We start from the raw sequence: 23,175 nt of genomic DNA on the forward strand, positions 1-23,175 counted from the left end.
AAAAAAATTGATAAGAATAAGCAAGTAAAGAACATAAAACAAGTCAAAAATAGTCGATATCGGGGCATAATTATATTAATGGTTTTTTCCAGGGAGTTGCTAATGAGAGATCCAGGGAATATCCCCTTCCCATCCTTTTAATTATTAAAAACAATAAGCAAATTAGCAAGAGCTAAGTTCGGGTATAACTGAACACTTTATACTCGTTTAAAGCCAGCGAAATACCTTCAAGAACATAAGGTTTGTTAATTATATGACATCTATAGCACAAATATGCACCGCCATAAAAAAAACACGCTCTCATCTTGGTCGATATATTAGGTTGTCAAAAAGTTTTGCGGTATTTTCGCTAGTTGCTGCTGAGAGCGCGTAGTTCTAGTTTTGTTCGTCGCATCGGGTCATGCCATACCTGTTTGGAAAGCTCATTTCACGCGCTCATACATGTTTAATTGATTGTCGTTTCTTTTAAGTCGTTCGTGAGTTATAGCGTTGCAAACATGGAGCAAAAAATAGAAAATATGGCATATTTAACAGTACTAGTACGATAAAGGCAAAAATGCATCTCAAGCTGGAAATAAAATTTGTGCAGTTTTGCCCGATACAGTTTCCATTTCCACCGCACAACGATGGTTTCCACGTTTTCGTTCTGGTGTAGAGCTGGTCGAAAATGCGTCACGCTCCGGAAGGCCTGTCGTCGAAAATTGCGATAAAATCGCTGAAATGGTCGAAAGAAACCAGCATATTAGCAGCCGTAGCATCGGTCAAGAGCTGGGCATGAGTCATCAAACCGTTACAAACCATTTGAAGAAGCTTGGAGTCACTAAGAAGCTCAATGTATGGGTGCCACACGAATTGACGCAAAAAAACATCTTTGACCGTATCGAYGCATGCGAATCGCTTCTGAATCGCAACAAAATCGACCCGTTTTTGAAGCGTATGGTGACTGGCGACGAAAAGTGGGTCACTTACGATAACGTAAGGCGGAAACCGTAGTGGTCGAAAAGCGGTGAAGCAACCCAGATGGTGGCCAAGCCTGGATTGACGGCCAGGAAGGTTCTTCTGTGTGTTTGGTGGGATTGGCAGGGAATAATCCACTATGAGCTGCTCCCCTATGGACAATCACGCACCAGCGAACAAAACGGCGCATATTTGCCTTGAATCGCATTATTATAACCAATTTTATGAACAATTGAAAATTCAATAAAAATACCGCAAGACTTTTTTGCGGCAAAAAGATAAACGGAAGTTCGACAGTCTTTATATTAGGTATATGGGGATAAAGATGGTATTGACCCTATTCGGTAAAAAGTCAACTATAGGTACTGAGGTATAAATATCTAGGGGTTTGAATCGTTTTCGTTGGATTTGGACAATTTTTGACCGTAAGGTGGCATACTCTATTATATAATTTGCTTCTTGATTAGTACACTCGCTATAAGAGAATCAGAAGAAATTGTATTATATGGGAAGCAGGCTTGGCTGAAGTCTGTAGTTACACTGTAACATAAAAATGTCAGAGGTCTATCACATACCAAATTTGGTTCAAATCGGTCGGGCGGGTCTCGAGTATATGATTTCATATTTATATTTTCACACCGGCTTCATTAAAGGGCGGGGCCAAGCCCACATTTTCAAACTTTTTGCTTACAGATGCCTCTTGATACTGGGGTCCTGTGCCAAAATAGAGTTTTATATCTTAATTTAGTGCTTAGTTTTCGGTTAATGGCAGTTTGTGGGTGGTTCGATTACGCCCATCCAGAACGTCGTGCTTTTCTTTTTATTATCGTTTCGTCATCCCGATCTTTCATATATACGTATCTATCTTACTTGTATTAAGGTGATATGTATAACCGTTAGGAGAACAAAATTATTAAACTATAGCAATATGTTGCAAGATTATAAAACTGTATTTGGTACATAGATGTGAAGTAGTTCTAATCAGCAGTTTTATTATTGTTGTGAAAACAGAAAATAAAATATACTATATTTTCCTGTCCTAGATCAAATAGGTATAGACTTTTTGAAGCAATAAAATCGTCCACAGTTTATGTCTTATATTTAAAGTTCGGTTGACTATCCTCTGTATTTTACTGAAAGAATTTTATACTATTAATGGTCATTTGATTACTCATCTCACGTACAAATTTCGTACGTAGTACCATCGGTTAAGATACGTTTGAAAAGCCTAAGCTGATACAACCGTACTATCGAATAAGAGATATCCTATCAGAACATATGGCATATTTTCACACATATTGGGTACCAATACCAAATATAGTAATCCGGATATACATACTAATATAACTTTCTCATTCGATAAAATTTTACCCGGACTGACCAATTTCACCTAATAATACAAGTACGAAGCATGTTGCATCGAATTTTCCATACAAGCATCGGGTGAGATGCCCTTCTGTTTCTTTAGCTAATCTAGTATTTTTCAATTGTGGCCATTTGCATAGATTATTGAACACTTTCGACGCCATATTTATAAATTCACGTCTCGTAGCTAGTCACCATGTATTTAATGAATGTAAGATTCTCAACTTGTTTATCAATCATCCTTACCTACTTGACGTCGTTATTGCAAAAGAATCAAGTTCAGTCGATCCTTAAGACATGGTGAGATCCTCTGCTATCTCTCTGATGCCAACACGATGATTTTCAATTACTGCCTCGTCATTAACAGATGTGGTTAGACGACTAGCATGAAGCAAGTTTTCAATGGTTTCACGACCTTCACTGCAATGTTGATTATAAAGAGTCTACCGCCAAGAAATTCATCATGTTAAAATGACATAAAATACTGAAATTTGGTCAAAATGGCTTTTTGATATGAACAAATGGTCACCACGACTCCGTTGGCATAACTCCTATCTATATTAGGACGATAAACATGATGTGGCGCACCGTTGTTGGAAATAAAGATAGTCTTCGTTGATTTTATTAAATTTCGGGAATCAAAAAAGTTTCTACATTATCTTAAAACACTCGCTACTGATGGCGATGTCATTCCGAAAGAAATAAGTTCCATTAATGCCGCCATACTACAATCCGCACAAAAAAGTAAATTTTTGGAGATGCAATTACGCTTCCAGAACCAAAAAAAAAAAAAAAATCTACTCACCCCTTCTGAATTTGTGATTCTTTCGGAGAACGTGAGTTAACATAATAATCTTGCGCAATTCCCAAGCGTTCTATCAAAGTAAAAAAGGGATTTGATGAAATGGCAAACCTTACTGACCCCACAATTTTACACAAATCCTTAAGGGGTCTGTAGGGTAATATGTTTTTAATTTTCTGTTTTTTTTTTTTTGCCTTTTCTGTTCCCTCATACCCTTAGAATAATATTACCGCTCGGCGTTCGGAGCGTTCGGCGTGCCTCACCTCAGGCTTTAAATGCATTTTTCTCAAAACACACTGATTCCGGTCGAACTACTCAACCAATTTGCAAAAACAAAAAAACTGTAAAAAAAACACACCAGATTACCCTACTCTCTTAAACAAGCATGTCAAAATCAGGCCATCCCTATTGATAGACGCTGTATTAACCAAAAAGTATTAAAGGTATATCAACGGTATTCAAGAAATATTAATAATTCTCAGACGTGGGCTTCTTCCTATGTTATCCCTTTTCGCTGTATGACGCCAATTGGAGATGCTAAGGTCCTCCTCTGCCTGGTCTTTCCAACAGAGTGGAGGTCTTCCTCTTTCTCTGCTTCCCCCGTTGGGCACTGCGTCGAATTATTTTAAAGATCAAGGGTGTTTTCATCCATTCGGACGACATAATCTAGCCAGCGTAATCATTCTATCGACTGCGGAACTTTTCTCTCGAAAACTCGTAGCACAGACTTATCAGATGGTGTCACAACGGGGATGATAAGTGACCTATAGAGCTTGGTCTTTGTTCGTCGAGAGTTCTTTATTTCTCAGTTGCCTACTCAGTGTGAGGAAGCACCTGTTGGTGTTATGCTGTTTCCAATTTAGACAAAATTATCTACGACTTCGAAGTTACGATTATTAACATTGATGTGCGAGCCAAGGCGACAGCTTGTTTGATGACATTTGCTTCGCTTCTTAGTCAGTCTGGAAAAACTAGAACTAACGGCGCAATTCTTGATGCCAATGTCATCAACACCAGCAGTTGTCCACTCTTATAGAAGATGGTCTCTATTTAGTTCTGCAGCTCAAATTATTTTCTCCAGGAGTAGATCGAAGAAGTCGCACGAAAGCGAGTCGCCTTGTCTTAAACCTCGTTTGGTATCAAACGGCTCGGAGAGATCCTTCCCGATCTTGACGATCTTGACGAAGCTTTTCGTATTACTCAACGTCAGTTTACACAACCGAATTAATTGTAGTTTTGCGGGGATACTAAATTGAGACATTGCGTCATAAAGGTAACTTCTTCATGCAACTATGCAACATCCAACCATTGCTTCTATTCGTAGTTCATCTAAAATAATGTCTCAATGCCGATACAATGAGGTCGAAAGCTTTTTGAAAGTGATGATGATTTTTTGCCGTTTCTTTTGAGTTGAACCTCCCACACAATGCCACCTTTCACTTTGTACTACTTTTGTAGCATTTCGTAAGCGTAAACACAGTCGGTTTCAATTATATAACAAATTCGTTTATTATTTACTAAAACTTCATATACATTAAAATTAATTAAAAAACGTAAAACAAAATCAAACAATTTTTTTAACGCGTATGTATGTATGTTTTGCGTATGTGTAGGTATGTTGAGTGCATTTAAAGTTTAACATGTGCTGTATGTTGACGCGTATGAGTGTGTGTGTGAATGGAAAAATTATGAACAGGGTTCTATTTTCCTCCATTCTTGCTTTTGGTGACTATTATGCTAAATATGTTTGTGGAATTTTACTAGTTGTTGGAGCACTCCGGTGCTCCGGCTTACTGTTTAACAACCAACACCGTTTACTTCTTCTTCAGGAAGAAGCGGTTGCTGGGTGGTCCATAGCTGGACGATGGCAAGTGTGTTGGCTCTTCCACCACGATGGGTGCCATGGGTTCCGGAGCCAAGTACTGATTGCTGGGCGCCTGGACGGTGGGCTGTGGCTGCTCGCCGGCAGCGAAGGGCAATGCAGTTGGCAAGCCGTAGGCATCGGCGGGCAAATCGTTTACGAACTGTGGCTGTTGGTCGTGCGATTGCGGTTGCTCCGACTCCAAGGCAGGCTGAATGGTAGTGAGTGGCGCAGTGAGATCAGCAGCGAACTCATCAGCTGCAGGAGCGTCGTACTCGGCAGCAGGCAAATCAGCATGACGAGGATCCATATCGCCAGCGATAAAGTTGTTGTTGCCATTGCCATTGGTGTTATCATTTTGCTGTTGTGGTGGTGGTCCATAGACGGGAGCTTCATCTTTCTTAGTCTTGTACTTGATGAAGTAAACTTCCGGTTTGGAGGGTTTGGTTGGTGCCGCTGTAGGTATAACAATATCCTTGGTTGCCTCGGGTTTCTTGTGCAACACATAGATGAGTGTCTTCTCTTCATTTTGTGGTGGTGGTGGCACAACTGGTGGGCGAATGGATGGTGGTGCTGGCGCCTTAATGAAAACGATTTTGTAGTGCTTTTGCTTGGCTGCTGGGGCATGACGCACGCGTGTCTCGATCACATCCTCATCCTCGAAGTCCTTGGGTGGCACATGCACGTACACATGCTTGTGCACGGTGGTCGGCTGTGGTGCATAAGGGTAACCGCCCTCCTGAGCTATGCTCGACTGTTGGTAGGCAGCATTGTAGGAGTCTTGCTGGTCGAGTGGCAGTGGTTGAACCGCCTGGTATTGCTGCTGATTAACATCTTCGGGGCCGGCTGCTTCGGCTGGCTGCTCAATGTTGTTCAATGCGGGCTCACCGGCGAGCGGTGTGCCATAAGTGGTCGGTGGAGGTGCGACGAAGTTGCCAAAGGCATGCTCGGAGGGCAGCTGCTGATGCAGTGAGGCGGGATCTGGAAGAGAGAGTGTTGAAGATTAGCGACTGTAGGAGCAGTTGGGAGCGAATTTCAAAACTTGTAATGGTATTTTTTAAATTTTGTGGTTTAGATTGAGCTTTTATTTGAAAAGGTGAGATATTTTATGCAATATTGTTAAATCGGTTTTCATTTTGAAAAACACATGATCCGTTATTTGTCCAAACAATTATTTTTAAAATCTCTTTGCATTTAAAAATATTCAACAAAATTTAAAAATCAATTATTTTAAAAATCAGTGTTCAAAAGTATTAAAATTATATTTGTTTACTTTTTATTTAATAAAACGTTTGTTTAAAGAGTTAAAAAATTCCAATATATAAAAAATTCATTTGAGATTTTTGCAGATTTCAATTTTTCTAATTCTTGAATAAATATTTTTCGCAATTTATGGACTCTTTTGACTATTTATATTATAAAAATAAAAATATTTAAAAAATTTATTTTGACTTCAGAACCGAGGTTTCGTTCTGATTTAATTTTTAATTTTATATAGTTCACTAAATTCAAACTTATACATTTTCATAAAAAGCCAATCAATCAATAAAATTTTTGAAATTAATTTTTCGATATGGCAACTCTGTTTTCGAAAACAATTTCTAAAAATCATTTATATTTTCCAGCTTTGAGCAGTACTATCGAGTTAATTTTTATATCCTTCGACTTATTTGAAACATAATCTCGAATTGGATTTATTTGATTCACTCTTCAAGAGAAATATTTTTTTCCAAACTTTGTTTCGTTTATTATATTTTTTCTGCTCAAAAATATTATATGTTTTCAAATTTTTGGGTTTATATTTTAATTTATTATTCCGTCACTAACTCTGCAGTAATCCATTGTAGGTGTAACCTACAAGCGGCGCCTCAGGACGCGCCAAAGCGCCCGCAATCAAGCAGCTCACTAACACAAATACACGCATTATGCACAATAAACAAAAACACAAACAAATTAAAGGCTACAAATCCTTTAAAGAAAAATTTCAAAGTATTCCAAACTGTATAACACTGCCGCTTTATCCACCGGAAGCGTGCACTCTATAGCGGTAAAGGAAGCTTTGTAGGGAAGAGCAAGTCACGAACTGATGCCAAACCAACGGCTACAACTGTAATTTATATGATTCCAAAAAACTGATGCGCATTGCAACAATTGACGTTCGACCATTAACACTTGAAACTCATGCAAGGCAACTGCAGAAACAACAACAACAATTGCCAACAACTACAGAAGAAACAAAAAAACCAAAAAGTCAAAAATTGAAAAGATCGAAAAAAACCCAAAAGTAACGAAATTTCGAACTTTTGCCTTAACTAAAATGCCATTAAAATTTGTAATTGAACTTTGGCGATACAGCGAAGCACAAAAGCGATCGGACAACAAGCAATGCATGGCAACAACAACGAGCCGAACGAAATGAAGAGCAACTTGAAAGAGCCAAGAAGCGAAGAAAGAGCGAAGATTTGACTTGGTGAACGCAGCAGCAATTAACAACAACAACAACTAAAATTGTGAGTAAGTAGCACAAAAAACTACAATAATTATTATAATTAACGAGGATAAACACATATGTGCCTATATGTATGTATAAATATACAAAATATTGCTCGTGTGTCATTAAAAAGGCAACAAAGCAGCAAAGACATATTTAAGGAGGTTCACCTATTTATTATTTCGTGCATACATACACATGCACTCATCCAGCTTCGTTTTTGGCTGCAAAGCCGAGCAACGTGGAAAAAATTTGTTATTCATGTTGACTTGTTGAGTGTCAAAAAGCCTTCGCTCGAGTGCGGTGCTTCCAGCAAGAGATACGTGATGATCTACAACAATAACAGCTGTGGTAAACTGCTGTACAACAAGTTAACTGGAGCTCTTTTCATATTAAACCAATGTTAAGTTGCATACAAGAGGCACAAACGTTGTTAGTACTTTGGGCTACAACTTCATTGCGGGCAATTGCCACTTGAATCGAAACAGAAAGTCATCTATGAATATACAGACACACATTTCATAGTGTGTGTACAAAGCTATGACTAAGCGTTGTCAAATTATTTAATGTTGTTTATGTATAAATAAATTAATCTAATTCTGAATTACACATAAGATCTCTAAATTTGCCTTCACAACTGAGAACATACTCTTAGTATTTAAAACAGTCAACATAAGGGCATTCACACACTCCTTAAGGCGCTACACTCCTACTTAGTGAGTTATGCTTCTCCTGTCATGGCAATTTGTACTCAAGAAACTAGTTAATGTACCGAAAATATTCTTATTCTTCTTTATTGGCGTAGACACCGCTTACGCGGTTATTGCCGAGCATACAACAGTGCTCTAGTCAATCTTACTTTTCGCTGTATGGCGCCAATTGGAGATCCCAAGTGTAGCCATGTTCGTTTCCACCTGGTCTTTCCAACGGATTGGAGGTTTTCCTTTTCCCCTGCTTCCTCCGGCGTGTACTGCGTACTCTCAGTACTGAAGAGTTTGCATCGATTCCGTCAACATGACCTGGCCAACGTAGCCGCAATCTCTTAATTCGCTGAACTTCATCAATGTCATCGTATATCTCGAACAGCTCATCATTCCATCGATTGCTAAATTCGCCGTTGACACTGTGCAAAGGACCATAAATCCTCCGCAGAACCTTTCTCTCGAAAACTCGCAACACCGACATCATCAGCTGTTGTCATCGTCCATGCCTCTGCATCATATAGCAGGACGGGGATGATGAAGGACTTATAGAGTTTGGTCTTTGGTCTTTATTCGTCGAAAGAGGACTTTACTTCTCTATTGCCAACTCAATCGCAATGAACACCTGTTGGCAAGAGTTATTCTGCGTTGGATTTCGAGGCAGTCGTTGTTGTTGATGTTAATGCTGGTTCCAATATGGCCGAAATTGTCTACATCTTCGAAGTTATGACTGTCAATTCTAACGTGGGAGCCAAGGCGCGATTGCGATGACTGCTTGTTTGATAACAGGAGATATTTCATCTTTTCCCATTTCCTTCGCTCCTTTATCAAGTCCAGAGAAAGCAGAACCAACGGCGTGGTTGTTATAGCCAATCGTCGTACGCCAACAGTTGTCTTAAAAACAGAAGGATTTGTTTGCATTTATAAAAACGAACGGACATCTCTAAACCGACTCAGCTCATTGTGAAACTCCGACATTTTCTTCTGTGTGTAACAACACTTCGATGTAAATTAAATATTTCAACATACATACACCTCAAAATTTAAAAGATTTGCTTTCGAATGAGCTTATTAAAAAATAATTATTAATTATAGTGTATTAGTCACAAAAAAGTTAAAATAATAGGTTGTCAAAAAAGTCTTGCAGTATTTTTATTGAATTTTCAATTGTTCATAAAATTGGTTACAATAATGCGATTCAAGTCAAATATGCGCCAACTTCATAATGCCCGTCTCATAGAAGCTCTCTTCCCCATTGGCAAAAAACTCGGAGAGCCAATTTTCACAGGACWCTCTTGTGGCCAACTTCAGACTACCAAGCGCGTTCGCCATGGACAGAAACAGGTGGTAATCACTTGGTGCGAGATCCGGACTATACSGTGGATGCAAAAGAACCTCCCATCCGAGCTCCCGGAGCTTCTGGCGCATCACTAAAGATGTGTGTGGCCTGGCGTTGTCCTGATGGAAGACAATTCGGCCTCTGTTGATCAAAGATGGCCTCTTCTGCATGAGTGCTGCCTTCAAATGGTCCAGTTGTTGGCAGTACAGCTCCGAATTGAGCGTTTGGCCATAGGGGAGCAGCTCATAGTGGATTATTCCCTGCCAATCCCACCAAACACACAGAAGAACCTTCCCGGCCGTCGATCCAGGCTTGGCTACCGTCTGGGTCGCTTCACCGCTTTTTGACCACGACCGTTTGCGCTTACGTTATCGTAAGTGACCCACTTTTCATCGCCAGTCACCATACGCTTCAAACACGGATCGATTTTGTTGCGTCAATTCATCGCGCTTCTTAGTGACTCCAAGCTTTTTCAAATGGTTTATAACGGTTTAATGACTCATGCCAGCTCTTGGCCGATGCTACGGCTGCTACTATGCGGTCTCTTTAGACCAATTCAGCGATTTTATCACAATTTTCGACGACAGGCCGGAGCGTGGCGCATCTTCGACCACCTCTACACCAGAACGAAAACGTTGAAACCATCGTTGTGGGGTGGAAATGGAAACTGTATCGGGTCCATAAACTGCACAAATTTTATTGGCGACTTGAGATGCATTTTTGCCTTTATCGTACTATAGTACTATAAAGTATGTACTATAAAATATGCCGTATTTTCTCTTTATTTTGCTCCATGTTTGCGACACTATAACTCACGAACGACTTAAAAGAAATGATGATCAATCAAATTTCCAAAAATTCCTTGTGAAATTAGTAAGTTTTTGGATGGCAGCTTTCTAAAGAGCGACTGCGCGGAGGTAAAAACATATATTAGTGAAACTTTTGACACATTTTTCTCGAAACGACATTTTTCAAAATTCCTGACATCATAACTCAACGAGAAATTAACTGATCGAAATGAATACTGTTGAATACATGTACTATGCAATGACGTATGATCTTTTTGATTGGTCCAAAATGGCAATTTGACATTAAAAAAACGACAATTTTTTCCGTAGAAGAAACGATTTTTTTTTTTTTTCAAAATTACGCCACTTTTTTAATTTTTGATATTTTTCAAAGATCGTAGGGCATTGTATAGACAATATCTTTAAGTTTAATAAACTTTTTGAGTTTTTTTGTCTCTGCTACTCATTCGGATGGAATCATGTCAGCAGTTGGGGCACCTCCGAAGACGGCACATAACTCCGTTGTTTTTCAACATTTTTGTAGGAAATATCTTAAAGTATAGCAGAAAATATGTCTTATTACGTTCAAAGAAGTTCGGAACATTCAATCGAGTACGAGCCACCGCCCATATTCTGAGATATGTTATTATTATATAATTAGAGGGAAATGTGTATTTGAGAATAATACACCCTTGTGTCAAAAATGGGCCGAGTAGAGTCAATAACCGTAACCCCTATGAATCTTATATAATGATTTTCGAAATTCGGTACGGTTTAATGAAATTGAAAGTGCGTTTTTTCACAATAACTGTGTATCTTTGTGCCTAAAGTGGATGAAATCGGCTGAAAACTTGCTCTAACCCCAAATAGCTGATAGCCTTGACAGACGACAGCTCTAATTTGCATTACCGGGTTTAATTTGCATTAACTTACGCATTTGATCCCTGTTAATGCAAATTAGTAAAGTACACAAATTTCATGCATTTAGCTGAAATTACCAAGTAGGCAACACTGCCTAAAAATGGTCGATTTTTGCTATTTTCTGACAGATTTTGCTTGAAGTCTGCTGCCTCCTTTGCGTTTACAGTATCCGAGGTACGTAGTTTTTATATTGCTAATTAAATTATGTGCCAGTATATTAACAAAAAGAAATTTTAATATTTTTAGATATCAGAAAATAAATCACGCACAGTTTGCTATCTATTTTTCCAATATTCCTAACATTTTCGCACACTTTTTTGAGTTACAATCAAGTACCGCTTTTAATTACATTTTGTTTTTAATAATAAACGAATTTTTCCGTTAAATTTATATTAATTTCCCAAAATTTCCATTAATAATTTCCTCTTATCCATTTTTATTTCACTTGCTTTTTAATAAATAAACAAGTTTCACAATCAGCTGTTTAAATGCACAATTCTGCTGTCTCTCACCATAAAGTTTTAATGCGCATTGGCATTTCTTAACGGTGCATCTTGACAAACTAAAGCTTATGGCATACTAACTGTCAAATCTATTGCCATTGCCGTTGCTAAATCTGTATGCGAGCGTTTGTTATCATAACATAATCATTTGCGTAGGTTCTAGCTGATGTAGCGCATGTTTTGAGGTATTTTTATAATTTAACACAACCGTCTTGGCGGCGGTATATGTGTAAATAGGATGTGTTGCATCTTCGAAATTTTCATAGAAATGAAAACTGATCTCTCACACTGCTGAAGTTACAGTTCATTGCTTTCAATATATGGCATACTATTTAGTATTCCATATTTCCCATAAGCAATAAGGAGTCTCCACACACACTCAACACAGTTAGTATACAATAAATCCTTGCTTGTCGAGATGCCCCGTAATGTGCATTAATATTGCTCGTCTGTCAAGGCTGTAACATTAGGGTATTCGAGAATTAATTTGACTTTATTACTTATGTGAGGTTCTTACTGATACTCAGGGATTATCTTTTGTGGTTAATAATATATGATATTGACAAACTTAGGTAAAATCGGTTCAATACTATTGGGTTGACCGTAAAGAAACCGGTGATTTTTTCAAAAAACGTAAAAACATTTTTTTTTTTTTTTTTTTTGAGTTTAATAATGAACTTTAATCAATTATATATTTTCCATTTTGTTGGGTGACCTTTCGCCACCTTTCCTTTAAATCCATTATTCCACGCTCATAGAAATTCTGGCCTTTAGCTGCAAAAAACTGAAGCAAGTGGGATTTTATGTCCTCGTCCTTATCAAAATTTTTACCATTTAAAGAGTTTTGCAAAGACCAAAAAAAATGGTAGTCTGAGGGTGCAAGGTCAGGGCTATATGGTGGATGCATCAAAAGTTCCCAGCCAAGTTCACTCAGTTTTTGGCGACTGACCAAAGATGTGTGCGGTCTGGTGGAATATGACACCTTTACGATTGACCAATTCTGGTCGCTTCTCCTTGAGAGCTGTGTTCAATTTGTCCAGTTGCTTACAGTAGACATCCCAATTAATCGTTTGGTTCCTTTTAAGCAGCTCAAAATATACCACACCCTTGAATGTATAAAGCTACAAAGCGTATATGCCAATACTATACATCTTTGGAAAAGTCTTGACATAACCTACAAAACGACACTATGCATGACTAATTTGGATAGTGCGTCCAACAGTTATAGGCGTGTAAGCATGGAGTTCACTAACTCCCTGTTTCGCGCTATTTTAAAGTTTTGCTGCGATAAAAGCTAATACGCTAGAGAAACATTCCTTGATATTAATGGTGGTTTAAGGGATGGTACTCTATCCTTTCGAACTGCGGAGGAATGGTTTCGACGATACTGAGCTGGTAAAAAAGACACAATTAATAAACCAGCCGACGGAAGACCTGTGACGACGAATTCCGATGAAATCATGGAAAACATCGGGTTAGACCGGCATATGGCATCTTGTGACATCGTCCATAAGATAGGAGTTAGTCACAAAACCATTTTAAACCATCGCCAGAATGCTGGATACACAAAAAGCTTGATGTTTGGGTGCGCATAATTTGACGCAAAAAAACCTTCTGGATTGAATCATCGCCTGCGATATGCTGCTGAAACGGAACGAACTCGACCCATATTTGAAGCGTATGGTGACTGGCGATGATAAAAGGATCACATACGACAATATCAAGCGAAAACGGTCCGTGTATCGTGTCAAACAGTGGCCAAGACGGGATTGACTTCCAGGAAGGTTTTGCTGTGTGTTTGGTGGGGTTGGAAGGGAATCATCCACTATGAGTTGCTCCCATATGGCCAGAGGCTTAATTCTACCATCTACTGCGAACAACTGGAGTGCTTGAAGCAGACGATCGTCCAGAAGCGTCCAGAATTGGCCAACAGGAAGGGAGTAGTGTTCCACCAGGATAACGCCAGACCACCCACTTCGTTGATGACTCGTCAGAAGCTACGGGAGCTCTAATGGGAGGTTTTATCCACCATATAGCCCGGATATAGCGCCAAGTGATTACCACCTATTCCTGTCCATGGTAAACGCCATTATTGGTGTAAAGTTGAACTCAAAGCCGTCTAGATGGAAACAGATTAACGAACAAAACGGCGCATATTTGAACTAAATCCGATTACTGTAACACTTTTTATAAAGCATTGAATAAAGAGCAAAAAGGCGGAAGGGAGATATTTGACAACCTGATATATACGGCAATATGTAAAATGTACTAGGAATATTAATGGAGCATTATAGTTAATAAGACACCAAATTTGATTTTTATCCATTCACGATCTCGTCAACCAGATAATGTTGAATTCTTTCACTTTTTAAATAAAGTTTTGCCGTTGTTAATTTTGAAATCAAATGTTAAGTCTTGAAAACGAATACACATCATATTCAGATTTCTCAAAAACTTATTGACCAATAGAAAAATTGAACATTAGCCCTAATCAAGACTTTTTCCTTCCATCTTTCGTTCCATCTAAATTTAACTGTTTGAAAGCAGAGAAAAACAAATGTAATTAGGTTAGCTTACAGGTTGCAAAATTTCACTCACATTTCCAAATATGTACGTATGTTAAATAAATGAGCTCAACTTTTTGCACTCTCCCAGATTCAAACTACAAGCTTCAACCCAAATATCAAAATATATTACGAGCGCCCACATTTATTATTTGAAAGCATAGCTGCGCATTTTTAGACGCTTTACAACAATTTGTAAGCATGCACTAACTAGTTTAATGCTTTACAGTTTAAACTGTTGCAAAACTAATTTCTTGGCTTTGCAAATTTAACTTATATTATTTTAGAAAACCATTAAATTTTCACAATTACAGTTTTCAATAGCTTTTTTTTTTTTTTTTTTTTTTTTTTTTTTTTTTTTTTTGTTTTGTTGCATTAACTGAACCTACAAATCTTCTTATAGGTATGTATGTACATACAGATATAAAAAATGAATCGCAAAATGTGTTGCTAAGCGCTTAACTCAACAACGCCTGGACCAAAATGGCCAATTCTTTTTTCTAAAGATGATTTTTTATTAATTGCTGGAAACCCCCTTAAAAAGCCCTTTTCTTTCTTCCATGCAAACGAATGAATGTTTGTTTATTAGTACCGCTAAGAGAACGACTGAACCAATCTTGACGAAATTTTCAGAGCTTGGTCTATGTGGATCAGAGAAAGTTTACAAATAAAAAAAACCTGTATGCTTTTCGTGAGGAAAAGTCGGAAAATTGGACAACTCCAAAAAATTAATTTTTCCATACAATTTTTTTTCAATTTATTTGTTTTGTTTTTAAATTATTTAATCATTCAAATTTGTCGTTTGCTTCAAAAATTTTTGAAAATTGCACACAAAGTGATCAATTGCAGATTGAAAGTTTTTACGATGCCCCGAAAAGGTCGCTCTAATATCGGTCGGGGTTCTTTTTGGCAGCAACATACATTGGTAGCCCAAGGCACATGACCGAATACTCCCAGGATGCGATGACATACGTGTGGAATTATGGATCGCAGTAAATCAGCAAGCGATTCTCAAGATGTCACAGCACGACTTTTCAAGCAACAGCTTCGATGGACTTTGTCTTGAAGCAACGTATTTATGGGACTGTTAGATGCTATATGTACTCTGTTGAGTGGCAAAAGAGAGATTTGCCGCACGCACACATTCTTCTTTGGATGGTGGATGTTGGTTACACCAGATCAAATTGATGAAATCATTCAATCATTCGGAAATTCCTGATGTAGAGAAAGATCCAGTAAACACTATCCACGTGCTTTTGTTTCGGATACAAAAACTAGAAATGATGAGTATCCACTCTATCGGCGTAGCTCACCAGACAACAATTTAGAAGAATCAATATCGAAGTTAACAACACATGGATCGTACTATATTCACCACTAATTCACATTCAAAACTCATTTCAATGTTGAGTATTGCAGTTTAGTGAAATCGATAAAAAACCTTTCTAAGTACGTAACCAAAGGAAGCAACATGACGGTTATTGGTCTTGAACGATACGGTCGATACGTGAACTGCAATAAAGCGCGTTTTAGGATATTTACTTTTGCAATTCATGAACGTTTCCGACTGTTGTGCGACTCGCAGTTAATTTGGAAAATTGTCAAAGAGTGTATTTCAACCCAGAGAATACAGAACAGCCAATTAAAAAAATGCCGTGAATTATCCAGTGGAATTTCTAAATTCTTGCAGAGACTTGGTATGCCACCGCATTATTTGCGTCTCAAATTTTGATCTGTCGTTAATATGTTTAGCAATACGGAATACAAGCGTGAAGAATGCTTGATTCTACGAATACCTTTGAGTTCTATCGATTTGCCATTTCAGCTCAAACCTATACAGTTTCCAAGGAAAATTGCATTTGAGATGACAATCATCAGGACATAAGAATAGACGCTAGAAATGTGTGGCATAAATTTGGAAATGCTATGTTTTTCACACGGCCAAAAATACGTGGCGTGCTCACAAGTTGGAAAACTATCTTCTCTGTACATTTACGCACCATAGCAGAAACCAAAAAATGTTGTTTATTAAGCTGCGTTACATTGAAAAAAAAAATTGAAATGCTGAATTCAACTTTGTTTTCATCTCAAAACACTTTATAAACACAAATATGGAAGGGCGAAGTTCGAATGCAACCGAACATTTTATACTATTGCATCTTGTTAGAATCAAAGCCAGGGAAATACTATAGGGTGTAAAACCAATCATATAGAGTAAAGTCGGATGTTCGAAAATTCTGATATTAGTTAAATAGGAGCTAGGTCAAGTTTTCTATCAAATTTATCTAAACACACTGTCTTATTTTCATTGGTATAACGCACACTGGCCGATATATGCGGTACAAAGTCACCTCGAAGTTCGAAAACCTTAATCTTAAATATATGGGGGCTAAGGAAAGTATTGGTCAGACACAAAACACATTAACCGCTATTTTCGACCAAAAATACCGTGGTCTAACTATTCGGTGGCAAAGGTCTAAAACAGTTTTTATTGGATTTAAACATTTTTTAATCATAAGGTGTCATAAGCATAATGTCTCTGGCATATTTTGTTATTGATTTATCACGCTTTTAATAGTTTTTAACAGTACCGTTACCGGGAGTAAGCGGAGTTAATCCCGATTCCATCCATTTTCACACTGTAGGTAGGAATTCCCAAAGATTTTTACTCAGCAAATTTAGTTGTTTTAGCTTAAGTGGTTTAGGAGATATGTTCATTAAACTTATTACAGTCCGGGGCCAGGCCCATTTCTTCAAAAAAAAATTTCGCACAAGTGTCCCTTGCTTCTGTGATCCTCTCTACCAAATTACAGCTTTATACAATATCTTAATTTAGTACTTAGTTATGGCATTTAGTATTATTTCGGGTTATGGTAACTTGTGGGCGTGGCAGTGGTCCAATTACACCCATCTACGAACTTGACCTTTTTTTGGACTAAGGAACCAACATACCAAGTTTCATCAAGATATCCAAATTTTTACTCAAGTTACAGCTTGCACGGACGGTCGAACGGACAGACAGACAGTCAACCCGATTTCAACTTTTCTCGCCATCCTGATCATTTATATATATCTATAACCCAATATCTATCTCGTTTAGTTTTAGGTGATACGTACAACCGTTGGGTGAGCAAAACTGTAGTATTCGCCCTTGCCAATACGCCAAGGACATTAAATCTTCCGCAGAACCAACGAAAACTCGTAAAGTCATCTCATCAGATGCTGTCATCGTCTAAGCCTCTGCACCATATATCAGGACGGGGATGATGAATGGCTTTTAGAATTTGATCTTTATTTGTCGAGAGAAAACTTTACTTCTCAATTACCTGCTCAGTCCGAAGTAGCAATTGTTTCCTGAGTTATTCTGTGTTGCATTTCAAGGGTAATATTGTTCCTGGTGTTGGTAGACGAAATTATCTACGACTTCGAAGTTATGACTGTCAACAGTGACATGGGAACCAAGTCGCGAATGCTACGACTATTTGTTTGATGACAGGAATATCTCTTGCCTTCGTTCACTACCATATCCATTTACTTCACTCCTTTTTCCAACGTGGAGAAAGCAGAACTAACGTCGCGGTTGCTATGGCCAATGATTCATGGAGTATGCCAGCAGTTGTACACTTTGTAGAAAATTGTACCTTCGCTACTCAGGTCTACATTTCGTATTATACATTATATTCTCCAGGATTGAAGAAGTCGCATGATAGTGAGTCGCCTTGTCTGAGGCGTTGGCTGGTTTCGAACGTCTCGGAGAGGTTCCTGCCAATCTTGACTGAGTTTTTAGTATTGCTCAACGTCAGTTACAACTTTGTATTAGTTTTGCGGGGATACCAAATTCAGACCACGCGGCATAAAGACTCTATTTTTCATGCTGCTAAAAGCAGCTCGATGGAAGCTTATTTGAGATGTTGAGAAGGTTTATCGCACGGTAGTATGCGCAGATTATGGGGTCTGCCTCTATATGGATTGTCATGCTATTATCAGTTCTTTGCCGCCATGTTTGAATAACTCAGCCCCATCGCTTTGTTGTTCTTCAGATGCAATTGATATTCGAACTTCTTCATGGTCGAGCAATGACACGTCTATTCCATCGACATCGATTGGGGGATCGGCTTCACCATCTCCAGGTGTTCTGTTTTCACTGCCATTCAGCAGGCTGGAAAAATACTCCCGCCATAATTTCAGAGTGCTCTGGTTCATAGAAATGTTTTGATCGATATATAAGTATGAGTGGAAAATAGAAGTATATTTAAGCACGAACAACATGTTTGCAAAAAGGTCACTTAGTAAAAGACAGAACAGAGCCATATGCAAGCATTTAACGGTACAAAACGACCTGGGAAGCCTTCCAGATACTACAAATGCAAGGACATACCATAAAAACATTACGAGATTATTAAGTAATTTAAATAATATCAATAAATAAGTAAATCGACAAATAATTATATGATAAGTATCGATGATAAACACTTAAAGTGTGTGTGTTTACTTGCGACTCTCTTGAAGGGCACCACCTCTGCCAATGACAATGAACTGGGAAGTGTTTTCACTATTCTACAAGACAATCGGCACTTTATTTTTCTTCTTCGCTTACTTTGTTTTTGTTTTGACTTCTTTAATATCTTTTGCTATACGTCTTATTCGCTACATCACCAAAACAATGGCACCAAAACCGGCAGCATCATGGCTGACCCAATTTAACAATTTTGTGTTACTAAACAAAAACAAAGAGTACTCTTGTAGTTACAGCAAAAACTTGCATGGTATTGAAGTGACGCAACATTGAATTGAAGAAGTTATTTCGTTGTTTTACTTATAATCGCCACGGCTTCATACTCACCTGAAGTCGCTTTTGTTGTTGTACTCGCATATGCCCCAGTTGCTGTTGCTGAGTGTTGTACACAAACGTCACAGCGACATGCTTTGATTGTTGTCAACGCAACCTATTCCACATTTATCACATTTTAAAGGAGCATTATTGTTTTTGTAAATAAAGAAGCGATGTACATACGAGGGCCGTTCAACATAAAATTGGACTAGAACCAAAACTGTTCAAGCCCCTAGGTATCGAATATATGCACCCCAGTACTTATACCGTAAATTTCGATTAATGTGTGTATACAATGTGCGTTCCAAAGTAAACAGGCCCCTTGGTGGCGCCATCTATATGTCGACTGGTGTGTTAGAATATGCTTTCTTTATCGATTGTCCAGTGAGAATTTCATGACATTTCATTGATTGGAAGTGAAGTTATTAGGGTTTAAGTATCAGTATGTTTGTTACAGTTATCGGTGCAAAAATGCGCTTCGAGCAAAGATAAAGCATTAAATTTTCTTTTAAAATTGGTAAAACTCTTACCAAAACCTTTCAAATGATGAGACAAGTTTATGGCGGATTGCCTACCAAAGTGGTCGTGAGGACCTAAATGACGATCAGCATGCGAGCCAATCAAAATCCGTGAGCACCGGAAATTCTATTCATAAAAAATCAGTCGAAATCATCATTGAGCTTACGAAAGGTTTGTTCCGCACAAATTGACTGACGACCGAAAACTGCTCAGAATCCAGCATTCGAAGGCCGATTATTTGACCAAAAATCACATTTTAACCATTAACCACTCCCTGTTTTCGCCTGACATGGCACCGTGCGACTTCTTCCTTTTCGGAAAATGGATTTTCCCATGAAAGGGAAGCGATATGCAGACGTAGGGGTCATTCAACAGGCTTGCACCGGCATTCTGGCGACCAAACCGGCCAACGAGCTCGTTCGACATGCTTTTGAAACTTGCGAAAAGCTGCATTGAAGCAAAAGGTGACTATTTTGAATAAAATAAATTTACTTCGCCGAAGAAACAATTTATTCTGTTCTTTTTTTTAGTCCTGTTTACTTTGGAACGCTTCTTGTATAAACGAAATTCAGATTCTTTCCTGATAATAGTATGTCTTTGTGTCATGAATTAGTTTAATGGGGCCCCCATATACTTAATATAAAGATTTTCGAAATTCCGAAAAAATATGAAGTCACCACACAATTCGGCAAATTTCTGAGTTAACTTAAAGAATTGAGAAACTCATGTATGAATAAAATTGGCAAAAAACTTGCCTTAGACCTCATATAACTAACAAGCCTTGAATGCCTGAAGGCATAACCCGATTTCAATTATAAGTTGCAAAATAATGCAATGTTCGTTTAAACTCGAACTTAACCCTTCCTTAGTTGTTTCTATACATTTAATACATATTTAAAAGAGCCTGAAAGACAGTAATTCGATTCCTTTTTTCTTACTCGACGTAGTATTTCTCATAATACGTATTTTTGAGGCCACCAGATTGATCTAACCTAACTATGATATTTTTAAAGTAGCCAAACTAAAAACTTAATTTTTGAGCAATTATAAAAAGGAATCCAGATTTCATTAATTGAAAAAATTTTTATATTCACATCACACGTAAACTCCTTGAAAAACTTTCCACACTCAGCTCTGGAGTAACTAACGAAATGGATGTACTCAATACAATAGTTATCACATTAAGATCGCAAAATTATTCTAACTAAAAGAGTAAAACGCATTCGCTGTACGCAAGCAAAATTCTGATCCGTTTGTAAAATATAATAAGAAGCTATAGAAGAGATAATAGCAAAGTCGGGTGCTGGGATATTTTTTCATTTGCCTTGCCTTTTGTTTACATCTCATCAACCGAACCACCATTTGACTCTGTACTGAAACACCAATTAACTTTTCAAATAAGGTGTTCTACAATTTTCTTTAACAATATCTGCTCCTTTGTCTTAACTGCAATTTTGGACCACTAAAGTTAATAGCTGCCATTAAAACAGAGATCAGCTAAAATGAAGTGGCAGCAGCAGCGAACAGTATTCTCACATGAAAAGGCAATTTGACGAGTACGAAGACGATCGACTATTTTGAAGCAATAAAATGCGAAAAGTAATATAAGATAACCCCTTCCACATATAAGCTCGAAAAATGTGGTTTCTAAGAAATCAATTTTATTAACAAAAATATTGGGTCTCCTGAAAGGCCTCGACAAAAAGGAGTTTGAAGGTGAGGAAGATATCTCTGATCCAAATTATCTGAAATAAAAAAACCAAAAGTATTACTTTCAGGATAGATAAATAAAGGTATTGATCAAAGAAATAGTAAAAATTTGGATTTCATTCAAAATGGCAGCTTTCCAGCAAAAAAATCCTTTTGCACGAAAATTTACACTTTAAAATTACTTAAAAAATCGAAATTTTTATCAGAAACTTTATTTCTACGATCATTACCTGAAAAAGTATCTAAAAAGATCCTGTGAAAATTTCAAGTCAATCGCTCGAGCCGTTTCGTATTCACCGACTTCAAAATCATCGTTTCGGGAAAAACGCACTTAAAGTTTTTGGTAATACATACAATAGATGAGTAGCTGCTACCCCGGCTTACGGTTCCGCCTTCGCCTACTTTCAAGCGCTCGGAGACGTCTCTACAAATACGATCATTGCTCCGAAACAATTTACCGGATTACTTTGAAATGTACAGATAATATTCTCGAATATACATATATATACATTAAGAAGTGGATATAACCCCATAAGTCAAATATTGTAACTAGATAACCTTCCTTCATTGAATGCCTCTACCGAGAACTTTCTCCTCACTAAATTAAATGATTGAGTGAGTTCATAACTAATCTAGTAAATCACCCGCCGCTGTCTCTTATACAAGTACACCTGTCTTCGGGCAAGGGTCTACGTGCACCAAACTCAATTACTGCCCAAAAAAGTTTTATTGACGCTGCACCGCAATGCAACAAAAGTGAATGTTACAGAAGGAACAACAATTACGTAGCAACTTGTTTATATAGCCTATTCACTTGTTGATCTTCCGCAACCTGCTTTAAACACTAAGCAGCTGTAATGCATTTCAGTGTGCTGCTTCCTTTATTGCACACAGCTACTCGTACAAAACCCTGCACTACATACCTTCTTACTCTTAGCCGCTGAAGACAATTATCTGCGCATGCGCAGCCATTTAGTGCACTCAAGAGCACAGGTGCGCTCTCCTACCTCATTTCTCTTCACCACTTTATTTCCTATAAAATGTATTACCAGTTTGTAGCAAGCTTATTAGTACGTGTAGATGTGCTCATATGGTATTCGCTTAGCACTTGTTGCCAGCCTACAAGTAATTCATTTGTAGCGCCGTTTTTGGAAATCATGTTTATTTCGGGCTGGCTTTTGAAGTGCTTCAACATCATTATCATCACCATTATTTACTTTCCCATCAACCGCAATTTACTCATTAAAATTTATAACATTTAACATAATGCAAATAAATAGTTATTAATTTGGGTCAGTGTTTCACTGTCACTGCCAAATATTCCGAGAAAATGTTGCACAATACCTACTCACGTAAAATCCATTAAAATTCAGTACTGTGGGCGTAAGTTATATTTGCACCCTSCGGTGCCAATATTTGCAAACAGAAAGAAGTGTATAGAGGGGTTGTTGAGTTGAAGTGCGATAGTTTTTGATGATATTTTAGAAATAATATTTTACTTGGGTTTGCAGCACGTGGATCAAGTGCTTCACGATCAGTGAATCGGTAGATACCACAGGGCTCAAGTACATAGAATTTGTAACATTATATTTCTAAATCGCCTAGAGGCTTACAACGCGGTGATTTCAGTGCTGAGTCCCCTGATTTTTAAAGAAGTATAGTCCAATTATGCCTCCAGTCCAAAATCTCCAAGTTTTTATTATTATTGAGTCTTCTATCGGATAATTGTTCATTACATTACATACGAAAATTTTAATTCGACATACTAAATAGAGTTTAAGTTACAACCGTCCAAAAAATAACCGTTCAGTTCAATATGTTTA

General features: G+C 37.8%; 1 protein-coding gene across 1 annotated transcript; it reads right to left on the minus strand.

Moving 5' to 3' along the window:
* Positions 1-4,711: 4,711 nt before the first annotated feature.
* On the minus strand, positions 4,712-7,042 carry LOC108965491 (extensin). Its single transcript, XM_018927949.1, has 2 exons — positions 6,813-7,042; positions 4,712-5,966 (listed from the first exon to the last, which is right to left on the minus strand). The coding sequence occupies exons 1-2, from the start codon at positions 6,907-6,909 to the stop codon at positions 4,939-4,941; spliced, it is 1,125 nt and encodes a 374-aa protein (XP_018783494.1). The 5' UTR covers positions 6,910-7,042; the 3' UTR covers positions 4,712-4,938.
* Between the last annotated feature and the right edge of the window lie 16,133 nt (positions 7,043-23,175).

This window comes from Bactrocera latifrons, unplaced genomic scaffold (assembly GCF_001853355.1).
Source record: "Bactrocera latifrons isolate USDA-ARS-PBARC rearing strain unplaced genomic scaffold, ASM185335v1 scaffold_140, whole genome shotgun sequence".
Classification (NCBI taxonomy): domain Eukaryota; kingdom Metazoa; phylum Arthropoda; class Insecta; order Diptera; family Tephritidae; genus Bactrocera; species Bactrocera latifrons.

What these genes read in the sequence shown, in the direction of transcription:
- LOC108965491 (XM_018927949.1), bottom strand. Translation starts at nt 6,909, where the DNA reads ATGCGTGTATTTGTGTTAGTGAGCTGCTTGATTGCGGGCGCTTTGGCG. An exon ending in CTACAATGGATTACTGCAGA is followed by an intron (nt 5,967 to 6,812) that starts GTTAGTGACGGA and finishes TCTCTCTTCCAG; the next exon opens with ATCCCGCCTCACTGCATCAG.